The sequence below is a fragment of the Dermacentor variabilis genome, unplaced genomic scaffold, assembly GCF_050947875.1.
Source record: "Dermacentor variabilis isolate Ectoservices unplaced genomic scaffold, ASM5094787v1 scaffold_12, whole genome shotgun sequence".
NCBI lineage: Eukaryota > Metazoa > Arthropoda > Arachnida > Ixodida > Ixodidae > Dermacentor > Dermacentor variabilis.
Window position 1 is genome coordinate 10,285,944 of NW_027460280.1, and position 21,234 is coordinate 10,307,177.

The following is a 21,234-nucleotide window of genomic DNA, read 5'->3' on the forward strand; positions in this document are numbered from 1 at the left end:
ACAAGTTTCCAGGCTCCAGCTGTGTTCCAGGCTCCAGCTGCCACCCCCCGGCCCCAACTTCTATGAGGACTTGCAGGCAGCCGTCCTCGCTCACTACGCGACCTCAAGCGCTCAGTCACAACATCTCTCACCATTTGAACCATCGTGTCATTCCTCGTCTTGTCGTACCACATTGCCTGCGTCCACCTGTGCCGATCGTCAGCATGTGCCAGCCCAGCATCACACCTCTACTTGGTCCGTGAGCCTCCTCCCCAGCTCAAAGGCAGTTGTGTGACGACTCTTTCCAAGGAATTCACTGGGCCAAACGTAAGCACTTTTGGCTGCTCTACGGCCCGCTGCTCTCCTTCGTTTAACATTCCAACAAGCTATCCGCTTTTCGTTTTGGGGCACCTCACTTATCGCCGATTCAGAGACTCTCCCACCAGCTCCGCTAGGCACAGATTTCACTCTCACAAGCATGGCGATGCTACAAGCATGACCTTTACGTCTTTAGCAACCATCGCAACCCTCATGCTATCGTCATTTGAGATTTTACCACAGGCAGCAACAGGCAAGCCTTTTCGTGGTCTGTGCTCACACCTTCCACAGATGCATGGTCTACTGAAGTTTGACAGGAACAACTCTGCCATCTGATTTCTTCAGCTTGAGAATCACTTCTATGTCAGCAACGTGAGTGACCAACACTTTTGTTATCTCCATGCAAGTTACAAGCTGCCGGACGGTTTTCTTTCGGAGCTCCGCCTTCTACCAGGTCCGGGCATCTACGAGAACCTGCAGCAGGTCATGATTTCGCACCACAGCATCACTTTTGCTGCTTCTCGCTCACCACCTATGCTGCTGGTGCAGCCTGGTACATATCTCATGGATTGCTGAACCGGGCACTACCAACGACTGCCACTACCAATCACACTACGAACACACTGCCACCATTGCATGCTGTTCGATGACACGTGTCTTCAGCGTTGTTCACCTCAACATCCTGAACTCTTGGCACGCGCCAAGAACCTACCAATGCATCTCAACTCTGCTTGCCGAGTTGCACCAAACTGGGCGCGCAGACATCGACAACACGAGAGGACATTCTCAATGCACAAGACAATGCGCCCTGTGTCACTTACACAAGACAGTGCGCCTTGTCGTGCACCTTTTGAACATGTTTCAGTCAGGCTTCACCCTAGGAGGGGGCCCTGTAGTGGTGCGACTATCGCTTCCATAGCCGGTGAAGAAGAGGACGGCTCACATGCATGTAGCGCCAGAAAAGAACACGCTAGTGCGCTTGACTTGAGTGGCCGCAGTAGCTGCTGCTCCCGAGATGCATGGCTAGTCAACCTAAGTAAACCGTGGCCCCGCAGCTACCTCTTCGCACCACCTCCTGCAAGCTCTTCGACAATGCAGCACATCATTGCTGAATGCCACCGCTTTGAAGAAGCCAGAAGCCATCGCATTACTCACCGCTTTTCTTGTCTTCCTAACTGCAACTACCTGTGAGGACCTCTGTCTCCCACCTGTTCCTGCTGCATCCGACAGTATTGTTTGCATTGTCTGCTGGAAGATTGAAACTACCTCTCCAGTTCCTTCTCAGGTTCACGCTTCAGACAATTCCCATGCTACAATATCCCTTATCCTGACCACTGTACAGTAATCCCTCATTATAACGAAATCGCTTTACTCGAAGTATCACTTTATTTGAAATTTCTTCCGATCCTGACCAAAATGCATGCATTTTAAGCCGCATTACTCGGGGCGTACGAAGAGCTTTACTAACTTAGTGTGAAGTGGCGAGTGGAGGCGACGGTGACCCTTTTACACATGCAGTGTCAAATTAACACTGCCGACGAATTAGTGTCACAGCACAGTCTACTCTTAAAGGGAGCCCCAAATTAGTATGCCAGCACTGATTACAGCTCAGTTCTAGGATATGAAGGCCTGGAAAATATTTTTATCAATACAATTTCTGTTGAATGGAATCAAGTACTTCTATTGTGGTAGCAATCTGCCTTTTGCATGCTCCAAGTGCGCATGCACTGTACCCTAGCAGAGAGCTCAGGAAACATTTTGCACGGCGTCGGTGGTTCATGCAGCATTAATAAAGGGAAAATGAGACATCCACCCAATTGTAGCAATTACTACAAAGGAAACCCATACAGGTTCCTTTGATAAGCTTGAGCAGGCTACACTCTTGAAAACTTTTGCACCCTTTGGGGCTTATCATGTCCCACAATAAAAATCGCATATCTTGTGCACCTTTCACTTCTTTAACGCTGTGTGCTTGGTACTTTCCAGCCATGAATGACATGCGCGTTATCAGTGTGACAGAGCATTCTTGACAGGAAAGGATACTATGACTCTATATCAGACTCAGTGCTTTTGTCTTTACAGATATGCCATAGGCACAAGGTCCTAGATGCCACAGCTTATCTGCTGGAGAAGACTGGTGATGTTCAAGGAGCTCTGACCATACTGCTGCAGGTAAGCTTACCCTCCTTGATTTTCTCAACTGGTAAAGACAAAGAACTTAAATGCTTTTGGCCTACAAAAATTTCATCCCAAAGGGTATGGTTCAATAGTGTTATTGCAGCAGATGTGGGCTGATTCGAGGCCTCTTGTGGCAATATTGAAATTGAAAAAAAATGTTTGAACTGGTAATTTTTTCTGGCTGATGACAAAAATGCTACGTGAATTTTTTACATTGCAGCAAGCGAGAAGGAGAAACAATGTTTTTTTTTTTTTTTGTTAGTTAAGGGGAAATAGCAAACGGTTATTTTTCACTTCACATGTAGGAGGAAAGCGGGAGGAAGTGTAGAAGCATAAACTTGCCTAAAGTAGTACATTTTTGCTGATAGTTTTTGTAGCAATTCAGTATAGTTTGTTTATGCCTAATTCTTTGTGCTGCTCATGTAGGTAGCCTCTTCTAGAGTAATCAAGCTTGTGGAGCATCAAATCTCCTGTGGAACGAAGAACACAGTTGTATGAACATCTCTCCTCCTATACAATTTCGGCAATACAAGGGATAGTTCCTAATGAGCATACTGAGTAATCAAAGTTCAACTCGCCATGCAACCTAGCAAATGTTCACCCATCCAGGGCACTCAAACGATTCATAGCTACGCCTTAGCATTGCGACATATGAGAGACAAAGGAATGAAAAGGACATCTTTTGTTTTTCATCTTTTGTACGTGTTATGTCACACTGCCCAGGCATGGCTCTGAATGCACACCAACCTTTCAGTTATTAATGCGTTCGCATTAGAGTGCTCATGCGAATGAAAACCTGTCTTTCAACTTGTGTATTGCAAAAGAGGGGAGAAGAAACAGACGCTGGTGGAAGGGGAGGAAGCACCTGATGTCCACCTTTTTTGTGTCTGTGGTCTTTATTGCGCTAATTTACTTGTTGAGTTATGGAAAACCAACTTGCCCAACAATCAACTCTTCTAGATAACAAGAGAGGAGAGGGGAGAAAGTGCGCATCATATGTCATCTTCTCCAAACTCGGGGGAGCCGCCAGGTATGGAGTCAATGAACAAGATGAGGTGGTGGGGACACAGCACGCTGGAATGTGGCCCATGCAGTTGGTGCTCGGCCGTCAGTAGATACACTTTGCTCCCGGACAAGTCTGAGCACCCATGTCACGCGTTCAGATAGTCGCGTTACTGGCTGCATTTGTGTCCGTGTGCTGTACAGTTAACGATAATGATAGGCCCCGCACATTCTACAAGTGGTACGAGTGATCTTGTACAAGAGCGTCGACAAAAGAATGCCGAGGCTATGTGATGAAGAATCTAGCATGTCTTGTATTATTGCACACAAAACAGGAATGCACAAAAAGGCAAAAATTGGGGAAAGCTGATGCTAACTCATCACTATCACATGAATCCCATTCACCACCCTCAAATTTTTCTCTAGTGGTATAGTCGAAAGTCATTTAGAATCCTGTGAATGGAAGCGCGTCCAAGTGATTGTGTTCACCGACATTGCTCTCCAAAGCTGAACTTCCTAGGGCTTGAAGAGCAACGACATGAAGCCAAATAGGAGGAAGTTTTGTGCCCAAGATATTCCCCAGGTGGGGCTTGCATCAAGACATTTGGGCCATCTCTCGACGCAGCTGCATACTACAACACAGACTTCCACAATCGCGTATATGTTACATGGGGAAGCTGAATGTTAGGAGATGTGAGAACAGTGCGGGGAAGATAAACATCAAAGGACATGAGACATGAAACCCAACCTTACATGGCTACAACAAAAATATGTTACAGGGGCTAATACTAGAGGTTGATAACTTTCAAAGTGCTTTTGGAGAATGCAGGTGCCCAAGTGCCTACTGCACAGATTCCTTGGTGTGAATCAACTAGCATAAACCAAAGTTTTATTGCTTCACCAACACTCTGCTAGAAAAGCCAGACTCTGCTGTTAACAAAAGACCAGTGATATGCTAAGGGTAGTGGCAGTTAGTAACATACCCTTCAAAGCGCTTTCGTAGAATGCAAGTGTTCAAGTGCCTACTGCACAAATGAACCATACGGACAATGCACACAACATCTTCCTTGGAATTGACAAAGCCAACTTCCAGAAGCCTCGCGCGACGTACGTGCTGCATCTGTGCGCTTCATCCTTGCTTTGGCATGACTTAAATAGCACCAAAGCTTTATTGCCTCACCAACAGTAAGCATGTAGCAAATCGGCTTGTCTACTGAAATGTTCTATTCAGTAGTATAGAGCATGTGCATCACTTGTCGCATACAGCAGTACCACCAGAACTTACTGCTCATCGTTTTCATCACCATGCCACTCAGTTAGTAACGTCAAACTTGGCTTCGCTGGTCTTGGTGTGGCAATTTTTGCGAAACAATGGTGTACAGGGTGTTCTTTTGCGAAACTGTGGTGGAACTCTACAGGGTGCAAACAAAAAACCAAAGTAAATTGTATGAGACAGCACTAGCTAGATATTTTTTTCCTGTGGTGCTTAAGATGCTTGTCCTGCATTAAAGGGACTATGAACTCGTTACTTACTTATGTCACTGGCATTTCTGCCAGTTTTCAGCAAGGCACAACCATGAATGAGAGGGTCATTGCCTGCTGACATAAATAATGCCTGCATGCTTTCACTTGTTTTCTGGACCCCAAACGTCCTCAAGCTGCTCTTTTGTAGCTTCTTGTCTGGCATCCATTCCCGAACTGACTGGGATGAATAAAGCACTCATTCACTCATCTTGTGGGAAAGTTTAGATTTAACATAAACTCCAGGGTTGAAGTTAGTAATCCTAGACATGTTTGCTGCCTTACATGACAAAAAGGTGTTTTTGTACAGTCGGAGCATCACCATGCAATGCAGCAAGACTCGCATGAGAAAAAGCAGGCAAGTGTAGTTCAGGACAGCAGCTTTTGTTGAACACCCTGGACTGACGAAAGTGCTCCAGCCACCGTGGTGAGTGTTAGGGTGTGTTCAATGCGAACAAGTTCAGACTCCAAGATGAACTTACTGCAGCCTGTTCTATCACTCGAACAGCTGATTTCTGGACCTTGGCATCACTGCACATTGGGTCAACCATAACTGGATGCATCAATCGACAACGCTACAGGTATAGACACATGTCCAAATGGCACACAGCGGATCAATGTACCCAAAAGGTTTTGCAGACAGCTTTAGAATGGGGAATTTATAAAAAACCTGGTGGCCGTCTATACAGACAACATGCGAACATCTTCCTTGGAATTAACAAAGCCAACTTCCAGAAGCCTCATATGGCGTACATGCTGCAACTGTGCATTCATGATTCATGAGGCGTTTTACAGCACTGGCTTGGTCGTTAGCTATTCGTTGGCATATTGTATGTCATTTTAGGCACAGCTCGAACCACCAGTCAATCCTTTAAAAGCATGTGGCAGATCTTGAATGACACTCCAGATGTTATGATAGACAGCCCGGTTGAACTTGAGTAGCCTTTGTGCCATCGATATGGAGTGGGATATTTCATCACGATTTCATCACCAACGGGTGTAGGTTTCCGCTGCCGCTTCCCTTCAAGATCGTGCAACGCGTTCAGTTCTCGCTGCGTGCGAAACGTTTCTTGTTTGTAACGGCGCCTCTTCGGATGACTGGAAATTATTATTGTGTTGTCAACTGTCACGACAGCAGTGTAAACACGAAATGGTTGATGCCACTAGTGAAATTCTGCCGATTCACAAGAAAATGGTACGAAAAAAGCAGACGACAGACGGATTAGTGCGGTGCGCCGAACGAAGTAAACAAATGGCAAACGAAGCGAGCTCGTTCATTGATCACTCTTGAGTGTATGACGGTTTTTATATGTAACCCACATGAATTTAATAATTACTCGGTATATAATCCTTTTATTCATACAAAAACTTTCAGTTCGACCAGCGCTTGTCCTGTGTTCTTTCTCGTGTTTCGTTTGTGTGTGCGCTGCCCAAGCATGGAAACCACTTTTGTTATATGTGCTGGCCGAAGTTCACGCGTGCCGAGAAATTGAATATTGTAGCCAGATATAAGCTATTCTTTGTCATCTGTACATGATCATCGTCATGTGGGGCTCATATGGGGTTCTTCTTCATCATCGCTTGTGGGGCTGGCTCTCGAGTGTGATCTGTGCTGTGGGCAAGATCGGTTCGCCGTATCTTTGAGTTGGAATAAACGTAGTGACAACTGCTACGTCACAAGTGGTGGAGTGTGCTTTTCGGTCCTCCGTCCTCTGACTCGCCGCTCAACCTCCTGGAGCTTCGATCGGGTCGCCGATTGTGCCAGCTGTCCGCCAGCATGTCGCAGGACGAGCCAACAGGCACTTCTACTTCCACCATCTCGGCCTCGGCTACCCCAGCCTCCCTGTATTGGGTTGTCAGTGGACACCAGCGTGATCCCCATCTGTTTGCTGGACTTCGTGGGGACTACGTCGAGGATTGGCTGGACGACTACGACCGAGTGAGTTCGGCTAACCGTTGGGACGATGCGTCCAAGCTACGTCACGTCGCCTTTTATCTGACCGGTGTAGCGAAGACTTGGTTTTTCAACCATGAGGTTGATTTCACGAACTGGGGCGCTTTCAAACAGCAGCTCCGCCAAATCTTCGGCACACCGGCTGTTCGTTCCGCCCTCACAAAAAAGACGCTCGACACTCGTCAGCAACAAACCGGTGAATCTTATACGTCGTACATCGAGGATGTGCTTGCTCTTTGTCGACGTGTGAACCCGGCTATGACCGAATCAGACAGGGTTCGCCACATCCTCAAAGGCATCGGAGCTATTGCTTTCAATGCTTTAGCCATCCAGAACCCCGCTACCATTGCTGATATCGTCGCTACTTGCCAGCGCCTTGACGAACTCGAATCAGTACGGTTGCAGCCAGACACCACTGCGAACACTACTGCCGACGACCCTACTTTACGAGCAATGATACGCGCCATAATTCGAGAAGAGCTCCAGTATCTTGGCTTAGCCGCAGGGCCTATGCCTTGTCATGCCTCCGATACCAATCTGCGAGACGTTATCAAGGAGGAATTGGCGTCCATGGCTGGTGCAGCGTACACGGACCCTCTAAGCCCTAGGGCCCCATCCACGTACGCACAAGTAGCTGCAGCTACTCCAGTCATCATTTCACCGACGCCTCCAAAACCAACACCGGCCCCATCACGTCCATGTCTACCGGCTATCCGCAGTGGCGTCCTCCTCGTCCCATCTGCTACTACTGCGGCTATCGGGGCCACATAGCACATTTTTGCCGCAAGCACCAGCAAGACGAGCGTCGCGGATATGATGTATACAAACGGGATGACTTTTCGCCCGGAGCTACTTTTCAACGTCTAGGGAGCTTCCATGACCAACGCCATCCTTATGGTCCACCGCGCGGACGCTCTCCATCGCCTACTGTAGCATCCGAGACGGCTCAGACGTACCGTCCTGCGAGACGCCGCTCGCCATCCCCCCTTCGCCGCTCTACGTCCCCACTGAGACCTGCTTCTCAATTCGCCGATCGTCGTCCGGAAAACTAAATTATGCAGCTTTTGGAGGAAAAGCTGCATCGAACGACAGGACAGAAATTCCTCCATCGCGCCCATGCAATGTGATATCGATTGTAATAGAAGGTGTACAAGTAGAAGCTTTTATAGACACTAGTGCTAGTGTTTCAGTCATTCACTGTGAATTGTGTTCGCAACTTCGGAAAGTTACGACCCCCTATGATGGACCTACGCTACTCGCTGCTCAAGGGGCTGCCATTCGACCTATCGCCATGTGCACAGCTCATATTTCCATCGATGGACTTCTGCATTACGTACAATTTGCAGTGCTAAGTTCGTGTGCCCAGCAGCTCATATTGGGATGGGATTTTCTTTCTACGGCCTCCGCCTCCATCTGCTGTGGGCAACGCGTTCTCCACATGACCGACACGACATATTCACTTCATGCAGATGACGCACGACTTCACTTTCTTGCTGCAGAAGATACCGCGCTACCTCCTCGCCATCAAAGCATTGTGACTATCACGTCTGATGTGATTGACTGCGGCGACGTGCTCGTATTACCATCTGCATGCTGTCTCACAAGAGGGATTACCTTTGCATCAGGGCTGGTTAGGTTTGATCATGGCTCTGCACTTCTCTACGCTACAAACCCGACATCCGAAAAAATTCTCATCCCTAAAGGCACTACATTGGCTTCCGCCACCGAATCGGAGTCTATATCTGTTGTTTCATTTAAACCAGCTTCCTCTGAAGTTCCTTGTACCAGACGGGCCGCATCTCCTTCAGCTCTTGCAGCTGCCATCAGTTCCGACCTGACACCTTCGCAGTCACAACAATTGCTTGCTTTGCTCCAGAAACATGAAGCTTCGTTTGACGTGCATTCAGCTTCGTTGGGAAAGACTTCGATTACGACGCATCGGATAGAGACAGATGGTACATCCATCGTGCGCCGTAGACCATATCGCATATCGCTAGCCGAGAGGAAAGTCATTGACGAGAACGTCACCGACATGCTCCAACGGAATATAATACGCCCTTCTGCTAGCCCTTGGTCTTCCCCCGTTGTTTTGGTTCGGAAAAAAGACGGCTCTGTTCGATTTTGTGTCGACTACCGAGCACTTAACAAGATCACACGCAAGGATGTATACCCTATGCCGCGAATAGACGATGCCTTGGATCCCCTGCAGGGTGCCGAGTACTTCTCCAGCATCGATCTACGTTCTGGCTACTGGCAGATACCTATGCATGAGGACGATAAAGAGAAAACAGCGTTTTCAACACCAGATGGGCTCTACGAGTTTAATGTCATGCCATTCGGCCTCTGCAATGCACCCGCAACGTTCGAGCGCATGATTGACACCGTTGTTCGTGGCCTGAAGTGGAAGACTTGCTTGTGCTATCTGGATGACATTGTTGTTTTCTCGTCAACTTTCTCTCAGCACCTGCAACGTCTGGATGAAGTTCTCACATGCCTTGCCAACGCTGGACTTCAGCTAAACACCAAGAAATGTCATTTTGCGAGCAAGACGATCAAGGTACTAGGTCACATTGTGAGCAAAGATGGCATTCGTCCTGATCCTGACAAAATTTCAGCAGTTCGGCACTTCCCTCGTCCCGAAAAGACCAAAGATTTGCGCAGTTTCCTAGGCCTCGCCTCCTATTTTCGCCGATTCATACGAGGCTTCGCCTCAATAGCGTCACCTCTGCACAAATTGCTGGGTTCTAATGTTCCTTTTGTGTGGTCTCCCGAATGTGATTCTGCGTTCGCCCATCTGAAGCGCGCTCTCACATCGGAACCAGTACTACGCCATTTTGATGAAGCTGCTCCTACCCTCCTGCATACGGATGCTAGTGGTCATGGCATTGGTGGCATTCTCCTACAGCGAGACGACACTTTAGGGGAGAGGGTCGTCGCATACGCAAGTCGCGTTCTGACAAACGCCGAAAAGAATTACACCATCACGGAGCAGGAATGCCTAGCTATCGTTTGGTCTGTACAGAAGTTTCGACCTTATCTTCACGGCCGCCATTTCACCATCGTTACAGACCATCATGCATTATGCTGGCTTTCGACGCTGAAAAACTTGTCTGGACGACTTGCTCGGTGGATCCTTCGTCTACAAGAATACGAATTTACTATTACCTACAAGTGCGGAAAAAAACACCAGGATGCAGACGCGCTTTCTCGCTGTCCGCTTCCTACGACACCATGCAATGGACCTCCAACTACCATCCGTGACAAGCTTTCGCACGACCCCTCTTCACATGCTTTCTTGTTGGCCACTGTAGACGAGATGCCTAAACATGACAACACATTCTTCCAATCTCATCAATTTGCGGACTCTTACTGTCGGCGCATCATAGTCCACCTTCAAGGAGCTTCGCGCCCGCCTAACGCCCGCCTTCGTTGACAGTTGACGCAATTTAAGATTGACAACCGCGTCCTGTACCGTCATGTCTATCACCCTGACGGTCAGCGCTGGGTTCCTGTCCTGCCACGCTCTCTACGTGCTCATGTCCTGCAGGCTTCTCACGACGACATGACTGCTGGTCACCTTGGTTTCCAGAAAACCTATGACCGCATCAAAGGTCGCTTCTACTGGCCTGGATTGTCCGCCAGTGTAGCGAGGTATGTCGCTTCCTGCGCCCTATGTCAGCGTCGAAAGCTTCCTACATCAGCTCCAAGCGGACAACTGCAACCGGTTCCGTGTCCGTCGCAACCATTTGAAATCGTTGGCATTGACCTGTATGGTCCTCTTCCTGTGACTCCCACCGGTAAACGATGGATTGTGACAGCCATTGATCACTTGACACGCTACGCCGAAACAACTTGTGTGAGCTCTGCCTCAGCCTCTGAAGTTGCTGCATTGATACTTCAGTCGTTAACACTGCGCCACGGTGCTCCTCACGTCCTCCTGAGCGACCGTGGAAAAGCATTCCTCTCGCAACTAGTAGACGAAGTACTCAGAGCCTCCGGAACCACCCACAAGAATACCTCCAGTTACCATCCACAAACTAACGGCCTCACAGAGCGATTTCATCGCAAGCTGTCAGACATGCTAGCCATGTACATCGAACCGGATCACAGAAACTGGGACGCAGTTTTGCCATTCGTGACTTTTGCGTATAATACCGCCATTCAACGCACAACCAGTTACTCGCCATTCTACCTTGTCTATGGTCGTTCGCCCAGTTCCTGTCTTGACGTCTCTTTCTTCGCGTCAACTGTCAATCAGTGTCCATCCTCCTGTGAAGAATATGTGTCCCGCATTCTGCGTTGTCGCCAGCTCGCCCGCATCAACACCGAAGCACAGCAACAGGACCGCAAGCAGCATTACGACGCCTCTTATCGCGTTTTGTGCTTCCGCCCTGGCGACGAAGTGCTACTCCGGACACCAGTTCGTACTCCTGGCTTGTGTGACAAGTTTCAACTTCGGTTCATCGGCCCCTACAAAGTCTTGGAGCAGACTTCTCCGGTTAACTATCGCGTGGTACCAGTTGTTGCTCCAAATGACCGCCGCTGCCCTGCCGCTGAGGTTGTCCACGTGTCCCATATGAAGCCTTTCATGAGGCGTTCGCCGCCCCTTTGAATTGCGGCCAGGATGGCCACTCTCGCGCAAGGGGACATTAGTGTAGCCAGATATAAGCTATTCTTTGTCATCTGTACATGATCATCATCATGTGGGGCTCATATGGGGTTCTTCTTCATCATCGCTTGTGGGGTTGGCTCTCGAGTGTGATCCGTGCTGTGGGGGTGACCGGTTCGCCGTATCTTCGAGTCGGAATAAACGTAGTGACAACTGCTACGTCACAATATGTGCAAGATGCACTGAACATGACCAGAGTTCATTCCTGCATCACCACTGCACCGATCGATCAAGTTATTGGATGATACATGCCCGCGTCTTGGTTGTGCTAGCATTGCTGAAGCAGAAATGATTACTAATTAATACTTTCAACTTCCACCTCTTGAGCACTGTTAAAAAATGGCCAAGCTATTTACATTGCTGTCTCTGTTCTATATTGTAGGGGACGTACTAGTTAAAGTTGTGTGCGCATATCGTACTTGTGCTATGCAGCGATACATTTTGTTTATTTCCGCACAGTGTCAATGGAAGTCCGTTGTCGCCATCAGAGACACCACAGATTTGTAGCAAACATTTTGTGAGAAACTGCAAAAATTACTTTAGCTCGTATGTGCCGCATCGTATGTGCCGACGATTTTTCCGGCAGCACATACGATGTCGTGTCCAATTACCTGCTCAGCGTCACTTACATGGCTAAGCAGACGCTGCCCTTTTGCTGCATTGCAGCCATAAAAATAATCGTCAAGCGTACCAATCTTCTTGAAGGCAAATAGAAGCGTGTACAGTCTGTTTCACACTTAGGGGAAAACTCGGAACGTATTGCATCGCAATGTGGCAGGCAATGGAATCATGCGGCGGCAGCAGCTCAAACAGGCGCAGACGCTCGAGGGGCAGTCGTGATCTGCGTAGTCTGCTATGGCGGCGCTGGCCGCATCGTCGGGAAGCGTGCTACTGTTAGGGGCAGTTCACCGATTTCATCGGTACTGCGGGATCTGAGCTGATATTCTTTACTAAACGTTGTGCGACGCCAAACTCTGAGCCTTCATTGGCAATAATGGAGTTCCACAAACTTCTTTTGACAGCATGCTTAGTTTGTTCTTTCGAAAGGCCAGGGTACTGAGCGTGTACACGTATATTTTCTTCACTGTGTGTGCTACCGTAATATGCAGCGACATGACGCACCAAGATGTGCGTGCAATGTGCTCAGTCTTTATTTGACTCGAAAGGAAAACAAAGCTCTCAACAATGATAACTATGGGGGTAAACACGATGAAACAAACGGATACGATTAAAGGAATGTTTTAGGTTAAGACAATGAGCTGGAACTGATTTTTCTCGACAATCATTCACTACACCAGACAGACCCTGCCCGCCGGGTAACTGAACTTCAGTTAGTATCTCGTCATGTCCGCAGTGGCAGTGATGACAACGCTCATCCTGGAAGGCAGTGAAGTGTAGAGTGACTTGATCAGGGATATGTTCATTCGCAGCACATCTCAGTCGCTGACAATGGTGGATCGAAGCCTATCCTCGGGTGACTGATAGATGGGATGGTGCGCCAGCGATACTTTCAACGAGCCCCAGACATTAATTTTAAATGATGTTGGCGCCCGGGTATCGAGGCGGCCACTCCAAGAGAGTGACGGCGTGCTCTTCCAGCAGTTCTTGCACAACACGAGCAGTGTGGATCGGCGGCCTATCGCGTTAGAATATATAGTACGGTTGCCTTCCAGGAACGGGCAGTCAAAAATGTATGGAATCAGTACGTCGTCTATGACTGCCCTGCAGCGATGAACGTACCTTCGAGCAAGGTTTGGGTACAGACTAGTTGGTATTCCATGGTATATCAATCGTCACTTACAGCGCATACATAGACGAGGGACAAGAAAAGAACGACGAAGACAAGCGCTGACTTCCAACTGCGGGGCAATTGCCCCGCGGGGCAGTTGGAAGTCGGCGCTTGTCTTCATCGTCCTTTTTTGTCGCTCGTCTATGTATGTGCTGTGAGTGACGATTGATACCTTACCTTCGAGGCGTTTCAGTGGGCGTCGCACAATGCTTAATAAAAAATACCAGCTCATTTCACGCAGTAACGATGTGATCGGTGCACTGCAACTGACAGTAGAATGCTTCCCGACAATGAGACCAGCGCGCACTGCTGTAGGAGACGACGCCGTTCAAGACCCCGCCCCTCAAGCACCTGCGCGAGTTGCTGCCCCCGCCTGACTCAAGTGCTCGCCGCATCACGATGCAATGCGCTCCGAGTTTTCCCTTAAGTGTGAAACGTACTGTACATCGTCCTTCGAATAAAACGTCCACGCACACACACGTAGGCACACACCGCACGTGGTACGAAACGTGCCCAAATGCGCAGTGCAAGAGGCAATCAAGGCGGTGCTAACTAGAGATGGGAGAGGCATACCACCCGCTAGTTGAACTTTGCCCCGCATGCGGCACTGTCAATGCCGGCGCAGCAGCACCACTAGCGGTGCCGTTCTTGTCTATGGCGCATCAGCGTGGACTTGGCAAACTTAGCATTTTAGAAACAGTGGTGCAGTCGAACCCACTTATAACAATACTGGTTTTAACAATATATCAGATATAACAATCAGCAGTTGCGGCACTGTGAACTTTTGTGTGTGTCCTATGGTAAAAGAACTGCCTTTTTCAGCGCTGCCCTTCCACTGCTGTGAAGAGGGGTGCAAGCGAAGCTCAAGATCCACGGCTCTTCATTGTCGTAACGCCTAAGCTTCGCGCTCCCTAACGGCAAGGCGGCACGTTGACGACGCACCCTTTCTCGAGCGAGTTCCCACCAGCGTTCATAAATGGCTGCCTGTTCCTCGGCCGAACACACAACGCGCGGCCCACTCCCGGTGCCGTTTCTTCTTCACAGCCTGCTTTTTGGCAGAACGAACCAAACCTCTCCATCTGATTGCTGGGCCTGAACTGGTGGGAAACGTTGGGTGCAAGGCGAGCGAACACTCGAGCACACCCTTTCCCCCCTCCTCCTCTTCTGTAGGGAGGGGACGCCTGTGATTGGGTGTGCCTTGGGCTGCGTCTAGTTCTTCATGCATATAAAACCCCACTTCAAAGGGTGGGTATGGTGAACCGACAGTGGCTGAATCGGTTAGTGTGACGGTCTCACAACCCAGAGTTCAGTAGTTTGAATCCGCAGCCTGTCAAGCAATTTTTATTTTCGTGCGGCTTGAGTTTTTTCGTGCAGCAACACCGACGCCGACACAAGTGAGGCAATACAAGGCTTGAAAAAGCAAATTCCTAGAAAAAAAGATGTGATATGCCGCACCTGTTTGCATGCCACACACCTTAGCCCTGCATAGCACAACTTCATCACACCCATGCATGCCTCTCTTCCTTTTACGTCAATGCTGTCAACTCATGGCAGCACAGACACATATTTTTTTTTTTTTTCTCTTGGCACAGACACCCAATAGTGAGATGTAATTGTTATAGCCAATAATGCAGCATGGGAATATTGTAGTAAATGGTTTATTTTACCATAGACCAGACACAAAAGGTGATGGTTAAAGCTTCTCATTGTTTCGTCTGAGTACTTGTACAGTGATAATGCTATAATTGGAACCTACTTATACTTCTGCATAAGTGGGTTCCACTTATACAGACTCTACTTCTTTCTCCCAAATTAAAATCTTTCGATGTTTTTCCCTTCTGCTTTTTTCGTACAACCCGGTTGTAATAATGGCTCATGAAGTGGGTTGTACTGTCTAAAATAAAAAGCCAGCACATGTGCATATGTGTTCTGCTTCATACAAGCACCTACACAAAACTGGAAAAACCCACAGTGTGCGAGAGACACCAGCTGATGTTGTTGGTTGCCCTCCCGTGTTTACACTGCTTTATTTGTGCCTCGTTATGAACTTTTGTGATTTACTTGGGCTCTCTACCTTAGTTGCTATGTGATAGTACACAGTGCTAAATCGTAATGTACTAGCCAGTAGTGAGCATGGTTATGAGGTGGATGGGCATCCATTTTGAACAGCAGCGACTTGTATGTGATGCCTATCTCTAAAGCACAAGCATGCTGGAGGACAGGACCTGCATAAGGACTGTGGGATCCTCACCTGTGCTCTTTTGCCAAAGGAACGACAACACAGTAGTGCAAACAATCACAAGGGCATTTATTGCACCTTTCATAGACCAATGCCTGCTAGCCGAGTTGCTATCCAGAAAACATGCCGATGGGCGCGCGACAAATCGCGGAAGTCCGACTCACCGCGACCGGATAACGAGTGAATATGTTCACCCCATGCTGGACACCACCGCCTGGTCGTTCACACGAACGGTGCCGTGTTTGAACGAGGCCTCGCGAGATGGTCTCGCAGAAGCATGGATCGGTGCACGCGCGGAACATTCGCGCCGCTTAACTATACCGAGCCAAAGAGGAAGCGCCTTCTCCTTTCCGCCCTAAAAGTAACCCCGCTGTTAGGTGGCGTTAGCAGAGCCACACTCGCACCATCTCTCGCGATGCGCTTCAACCACACCGACTGCCGCGGGCATCAAGCCATGCGACGAAACCGTATTACAGGAGACTGAAGCTATGCGGGAAAACAACATATCAAGGGACGCGTGAGAGTCACGCATCCCCACAGGACAGAGTGTAGCTCAGACAAAGGGACATGCTAGTCGGCATGTATGAGTTTTCTCATTGTATGGAGGGACTTGGGCACCACAAGTTCTTCTGGTCCTGTGTCAGAGCTACATGCCCTGACACAGTGTGAGGAAGCTTCTTGCTATGCTTATGAACAAATGGCATGAGAAGCTGCAATGGTGGAATTATTTCAAGAAAGTTTTGTCCTCAAAAAACTTGCCTGTGCTTGGAAAGTATCACTCAGAAGTTGCTTTCTTTTTCTCCCTCTCTCAACTTAGTCTTTAAATTTTGGTGACAGATATTTTGTGCAATTTCTTTTGTCTTTTTCATATTTCTTCATAGTGTTGCACATATTGTTTCCCTACTTGTGCTAAACCTGCAATGTATTTACTAAATGCCATCGTGGTTCAGTTCCTGGACACGCAGCTGCAGGCATGTGCCCAGCAGGGCCCCATGCGAGAGCAGCTGCTGCAAGGGGCGCGTACACGACTGCAGGCAGCAGTGGAGCTGTGCCAGCGCAGCTGCCCATTCCTGAGTGCAGCCGAGCGAGAGGCCCTCTGGTTTCCTGTGCTCGAGAGGGTCATGGCACCCCAGCGTCAGCTACGCTCAGCACTGGGCGCCGACAAAGGTATTAAGGCCATTCTATAAACAACATTTTTGCAGGGCCTGAATTTTTCGTGTGGTTTTATATTGCGAGACTTCCTTTTTCCTTTAAAGTGTCTCATGTGTTCATGTGCTTCGAAAAAAATACCTATAATAAATGAAGAGCGAGAGACAAAGTGTTCCTCGAGGAATGCTAAAGTGAAAATGAAATACAAGGTGGCACATGACGTCTCCAGCTTGGGAGACGGCAGCGGGTGGCTTATACCATCACCCTAGGTTATTGAGATAGCTGCCACTCGTATCCTGTGCTGCCATAGAGGCCACTCACCTGGCCCCATCCTGTGCTACGACGGCTACATCGGGCTCCATTTTATGACACTGCAGCCATCTAATGACAGGTCCTGTGCCACAGGGTTGCCAGGTCCAAAAGTGAAAAGTAGCCAGTACATTGCAGGTGCGTAAATATGGAGCCAAAATGTCGCCAAGCTGCTGCCATGGGCAATCACATAAAGAAAAACATTGCTGGGGCCAAATATGAAACTTGTTCTTTTGGAACACTTACATGTAGCCCCCCTCGATTGTTTAGAATTGTGTGTTGCGACAAGCTGCTCACTCTCCTTTGCTGGGATCTGCCACCTCCAAATTCCATTCAAAACAAGAATACCTTCTGGTTCAGATGGTTCAGACCATGGTGTGACTCCTTTTGAAAACATAGGTACAAATATAAGCTGCTTCCCCATGTGGTTCCCAATGAAATTGGGAACATGAACACGTCAATACACGACTACAGAAACCAAGAAAAAATTGTGGCAGAACCCATCTCACGATGACTGTTGATGGTAGTGTGTTAGCATTGAATCAATATTGCGACACAAAGCACTGCCACCGTCGAAACATGTTATGTAGGAGGCATATAGTGCAGCAGGACTCCACTTTCATGCTTCCCTAAGAACACTTGGTGCCATCTAGTGCTGTCGACATGAATCTTGCACGTGGCATTCGAAATGCTTGCATGCCAGTATGCGAGACCGCTGAGAAATATGTCATGCGGCAACTGGGCTCTTCTCTTTCACTTCTTTCTGGGCTCATTGCACCATCTAGTGATGCAGTGAAGAAGTTCGCATGTGGCCTCCAAGATGAGAAGCGTAGCTTGCCGGTGCCTTCGAATGCTGAAAATTGTTCCTTGCTTGCCTCACACATAATGGCACATATTTAGTGACCTGAGTTGGTGAGAGGTTTATTGAAGAGCGGCACATACCCAGTGCATTCGTGGCGCAGCTCGCCAAAGCATTGGCATGAAAGACGTTCATTGTAAAGCGGCACACATACACAGTGCATTTGTTGCGCAGCCTGCAAATGCATCGGATTGCTGTAGTTGAAGAACCCTTGTGATATGGGTTCGATTTTGATCAGCATCAGTGAAATTTAAGGGATCTTTTTCGTCTTTATAGAGCGGCACATACCCAGTGTTCCTGTCGGCATCAGAGGTCCTTCAAACCACGGTACCTACACAGTTCCGCATCTACAGTAACCCATGTTGGCTTGAAAGGGGTTTGTTGAAGAGCAGCGCATATGTACACATTGCCATATGCTCAGTGACCCAAGTTGGTCAAACAGTTCCTTTCAAATCCTGTTTCTTCAGCACAGCAGTCCGATGAGCTACCCATTCGAACATGGATTATCTCCAGTGGCCCACGTAGGCGGGAGACCGTTAGATAAAGCATACATAGTTAGATGCAAACATAAATAGTTGGGCCCTGGAAAGTGCGTGAAGTACCATATTTTCCAGTGTATACACTGTTTTTTCATGGGCGCCACCATGTAGCTACACAGTGGCGCCATCTATTGGCAGTCGGCATGCTGGCTTGGGTGAGCGCTCTGTCTTGCATGGCAGGTATACGTTCGGCCGTAGTTTCTGGCGTTTGTTTTCACACACGTGCGGTCTATTTAATATGACGTGTGTCTTCTACATGGTAAAGGTTCTGTGAGATGTGCTGAAGTGGTTTAAGTCGGCATGGGCGAAGTTCTTGCTGGCGTCGAGGCAGACGGAGCATGCAGCGCGATGTGCGCGCGCATATTTGAGCCTACAATCAACCTCGGAGATCAGTTGTGTATTTCTAAATGTTCCATTCACGAATGTCACCTTATAGCAGTATTCTTATTTGGTTCTAAGGTGCGGTTTAAGAGCCATGAAACATATGCGACGATTGTAACAGCGTGGGTACCGTTCTGCTACGATAAGAGCTGTGCTGGTATACTTTGACAAGTGTTCAAACTGTTAGCTGCAGATTACACTGCGTGACTACTTGGTTCCGTGGATGAGGTTTGCACCCATGAATAAAATACTTTTGGTTAATACTAACACCACACCTTACAGTGTGAATTAAGCTTGTCCAGCAAAGCGACCGTTTTCGAACTGTGCAATGAGTGCAATGATAGCAGTGAAGCAGTGATAGGTGCTGGATTACAGATGTCTTTGTTCTATATAGTGCATGGTCCGAGCATACGGCATCAATGTTTATAGATTTATAAACATTGTGCTGCTTGACTGTGCGAGGTCGTATTGTGGAGTTAGCCCGTTTTCTCTATCTTTTTCGAGAAAGAGGTTAATAACCGAAATTTTTTTTCGCTTGTGTTTGTTCCTTTCTCTACAACGCACTCACATGTATTACGAAGATTTTGTCCTAAAAAATAGCCATCATATTCTCTTTATGCGATCCCTCTCATATATTATGGCTTTACAGGTCAAAAAGGCAATGCCGAAGCACATAGCTTATATATGTATCATGCTTGTTCACCAACCGCAGTGATAGCTGTGTTGAGCAGCCCCATCGGCCTCATGCAGGAAGGCTAGCGTAGACATGTAGTGATTTCAAGCAAACTAGACTTGAAATGCATGAGAACGATGCCAGCATATCACAAATATTTGATAGCGCCTGCCGCTTAAATGTTTCATAGTTGCCATAGGTTGGCCGTACGTACACGAGCATGTGCTCTTATGTTTTAGTCCCTACGACAAGCGATCAGATAGTGAGCAGATTTACCATTTCATGCTGGTAATACAGAGACACTGGTTCTCTTCATTGAAATAAAACCGATATGAGCAAAATAGTTCACAACACATACGCACACCACGGCTGATAATGCACGTCACATGTTTGCACCTCCAAAAGATATTTCCACGTACTAAAGCTACCGATGCACCAAAAGGCTTCCCTGACAATCTTATATGAATGGACATTGTGTAAATTTCAGAAAGAATGACCTAGACCTTTTCGAAATCATTCCGCAGCACACGACAGCAATACTTTCAAGCAGTGCTGCGCCGGATCGCACAAGCCAGAGAGGAGGAAAGGCATGCTGTGCGCCCTTTTCGCCTCACCTGATGAGAAGGTCTATAAGTCGCAGTTCTTTTCTTAATTTTTCAGCGGTGCGTCTTTTAGGAGGTGTGACTTGTTTAATAATAATAATAATATTTGGGGTTTTACATGCCAAAACCACTTTCTGATTATGAGGCACGCCGTAGTGGAGGACTCCGGAAATTTTGACCACCTGGGGTTCTTTAACGTGCACCTAAATCTAAGCACACAGGTGTTTTCGCACTTCGCCCCCATCGAAATGCGGCCGCCGTGGCCGTGATTATGTTACTTGTTTGTGTATATATATATATTTAATATAACTGTCGTCAAAATTGGATTGGATGCTATGGCTACGCGAAACACGCTGGATTGACTTCCTCTGGCAGTTGTTACAGGTTGTATGTGTGCTATGAAGGTACCGGGTTCTTCTCGTGATCGAGTTGCCGAGCGCCGTGCGATAAGGACGGAGCAGCAACACTAGCGGCGGCAGGCCAGCCACGAGTTGACTGACTCCGAAGTCATCGCATCTGCAGATCAATTTCAAGATACGACAAGCACCGCTCTGTAAACTACGGAGTTGCTACCGGAGTACAAGCCGCCACCTCCCTCCCTCCTGTGCTGCCTTCTCGCTTTCCTCTCTTGTGCGTGATTCGGCTCACCATCGCATGCTTTCACTCACACATACGGCATATGGCACGCAGGAACAATGTTATTGTCCTTGGACTTCATATGGAACATCGCAGCAACCATGACTGCAGAAATGTGCCTGGAGTGTCCATATCATTCATGTTCATGAAGTGAAAAATCACCTTTTTTTTTTTGATCGCTTACGGAATGAAAAGATGCATCTTATACACCTGTGCGACTAATATAAATTTTTTTTTCTTAAATATTGCTGTTTTGAGGGCACTGCAACTTATCTAAAGATGCAACTTATAGACCGGAAAATACGGTAGCCTAAGGATGCTAATACATTAAAATGAAAGCCTGACCCAAACCTCCGCGTTTCGCATATGTTGCACTACTAATTGTGCCATGGCAGCGGCTGTTCTGTACTATTTGACACCATCAGTCAAAAGGATGT

At 47.9% G+C, this 21,234-nt stretch overlaps 1 protein-coding gene across 11 annotated transcripts in view; it reads left to right on the forward strand.

Moving 5' to 3' along the window:
* The window catches only part of Vps8 (vacuolar protein sorting 8), a 947,651-nt gene that overhangs the window by 783,483 nt on the left and 142,934 nt on the right, over window positions 1–21,234 (forward strand). For all 11 annotated transcript variants that reach the window (XR_012825005.1, XM_075677146.1, XM_075677136.1 and 8 more), the window contains 2 exons: window positions 2,380–2,469; window positions 16,600–16,816. Coding sequence is in view for 10 of the 11 variants with exons in the window: in XM_075677146.1 (XP_075533261.1) it covers window positions 2,380–2,469; window positions 16,600–16,816 (307 nt within the window). In the remaining variant the exon portion in view is untranslated. The remainder of the gene's footprint in view (window positions 1–2,379; window positions 2,470–16,599; window positions 16,817–21,234) is intronic.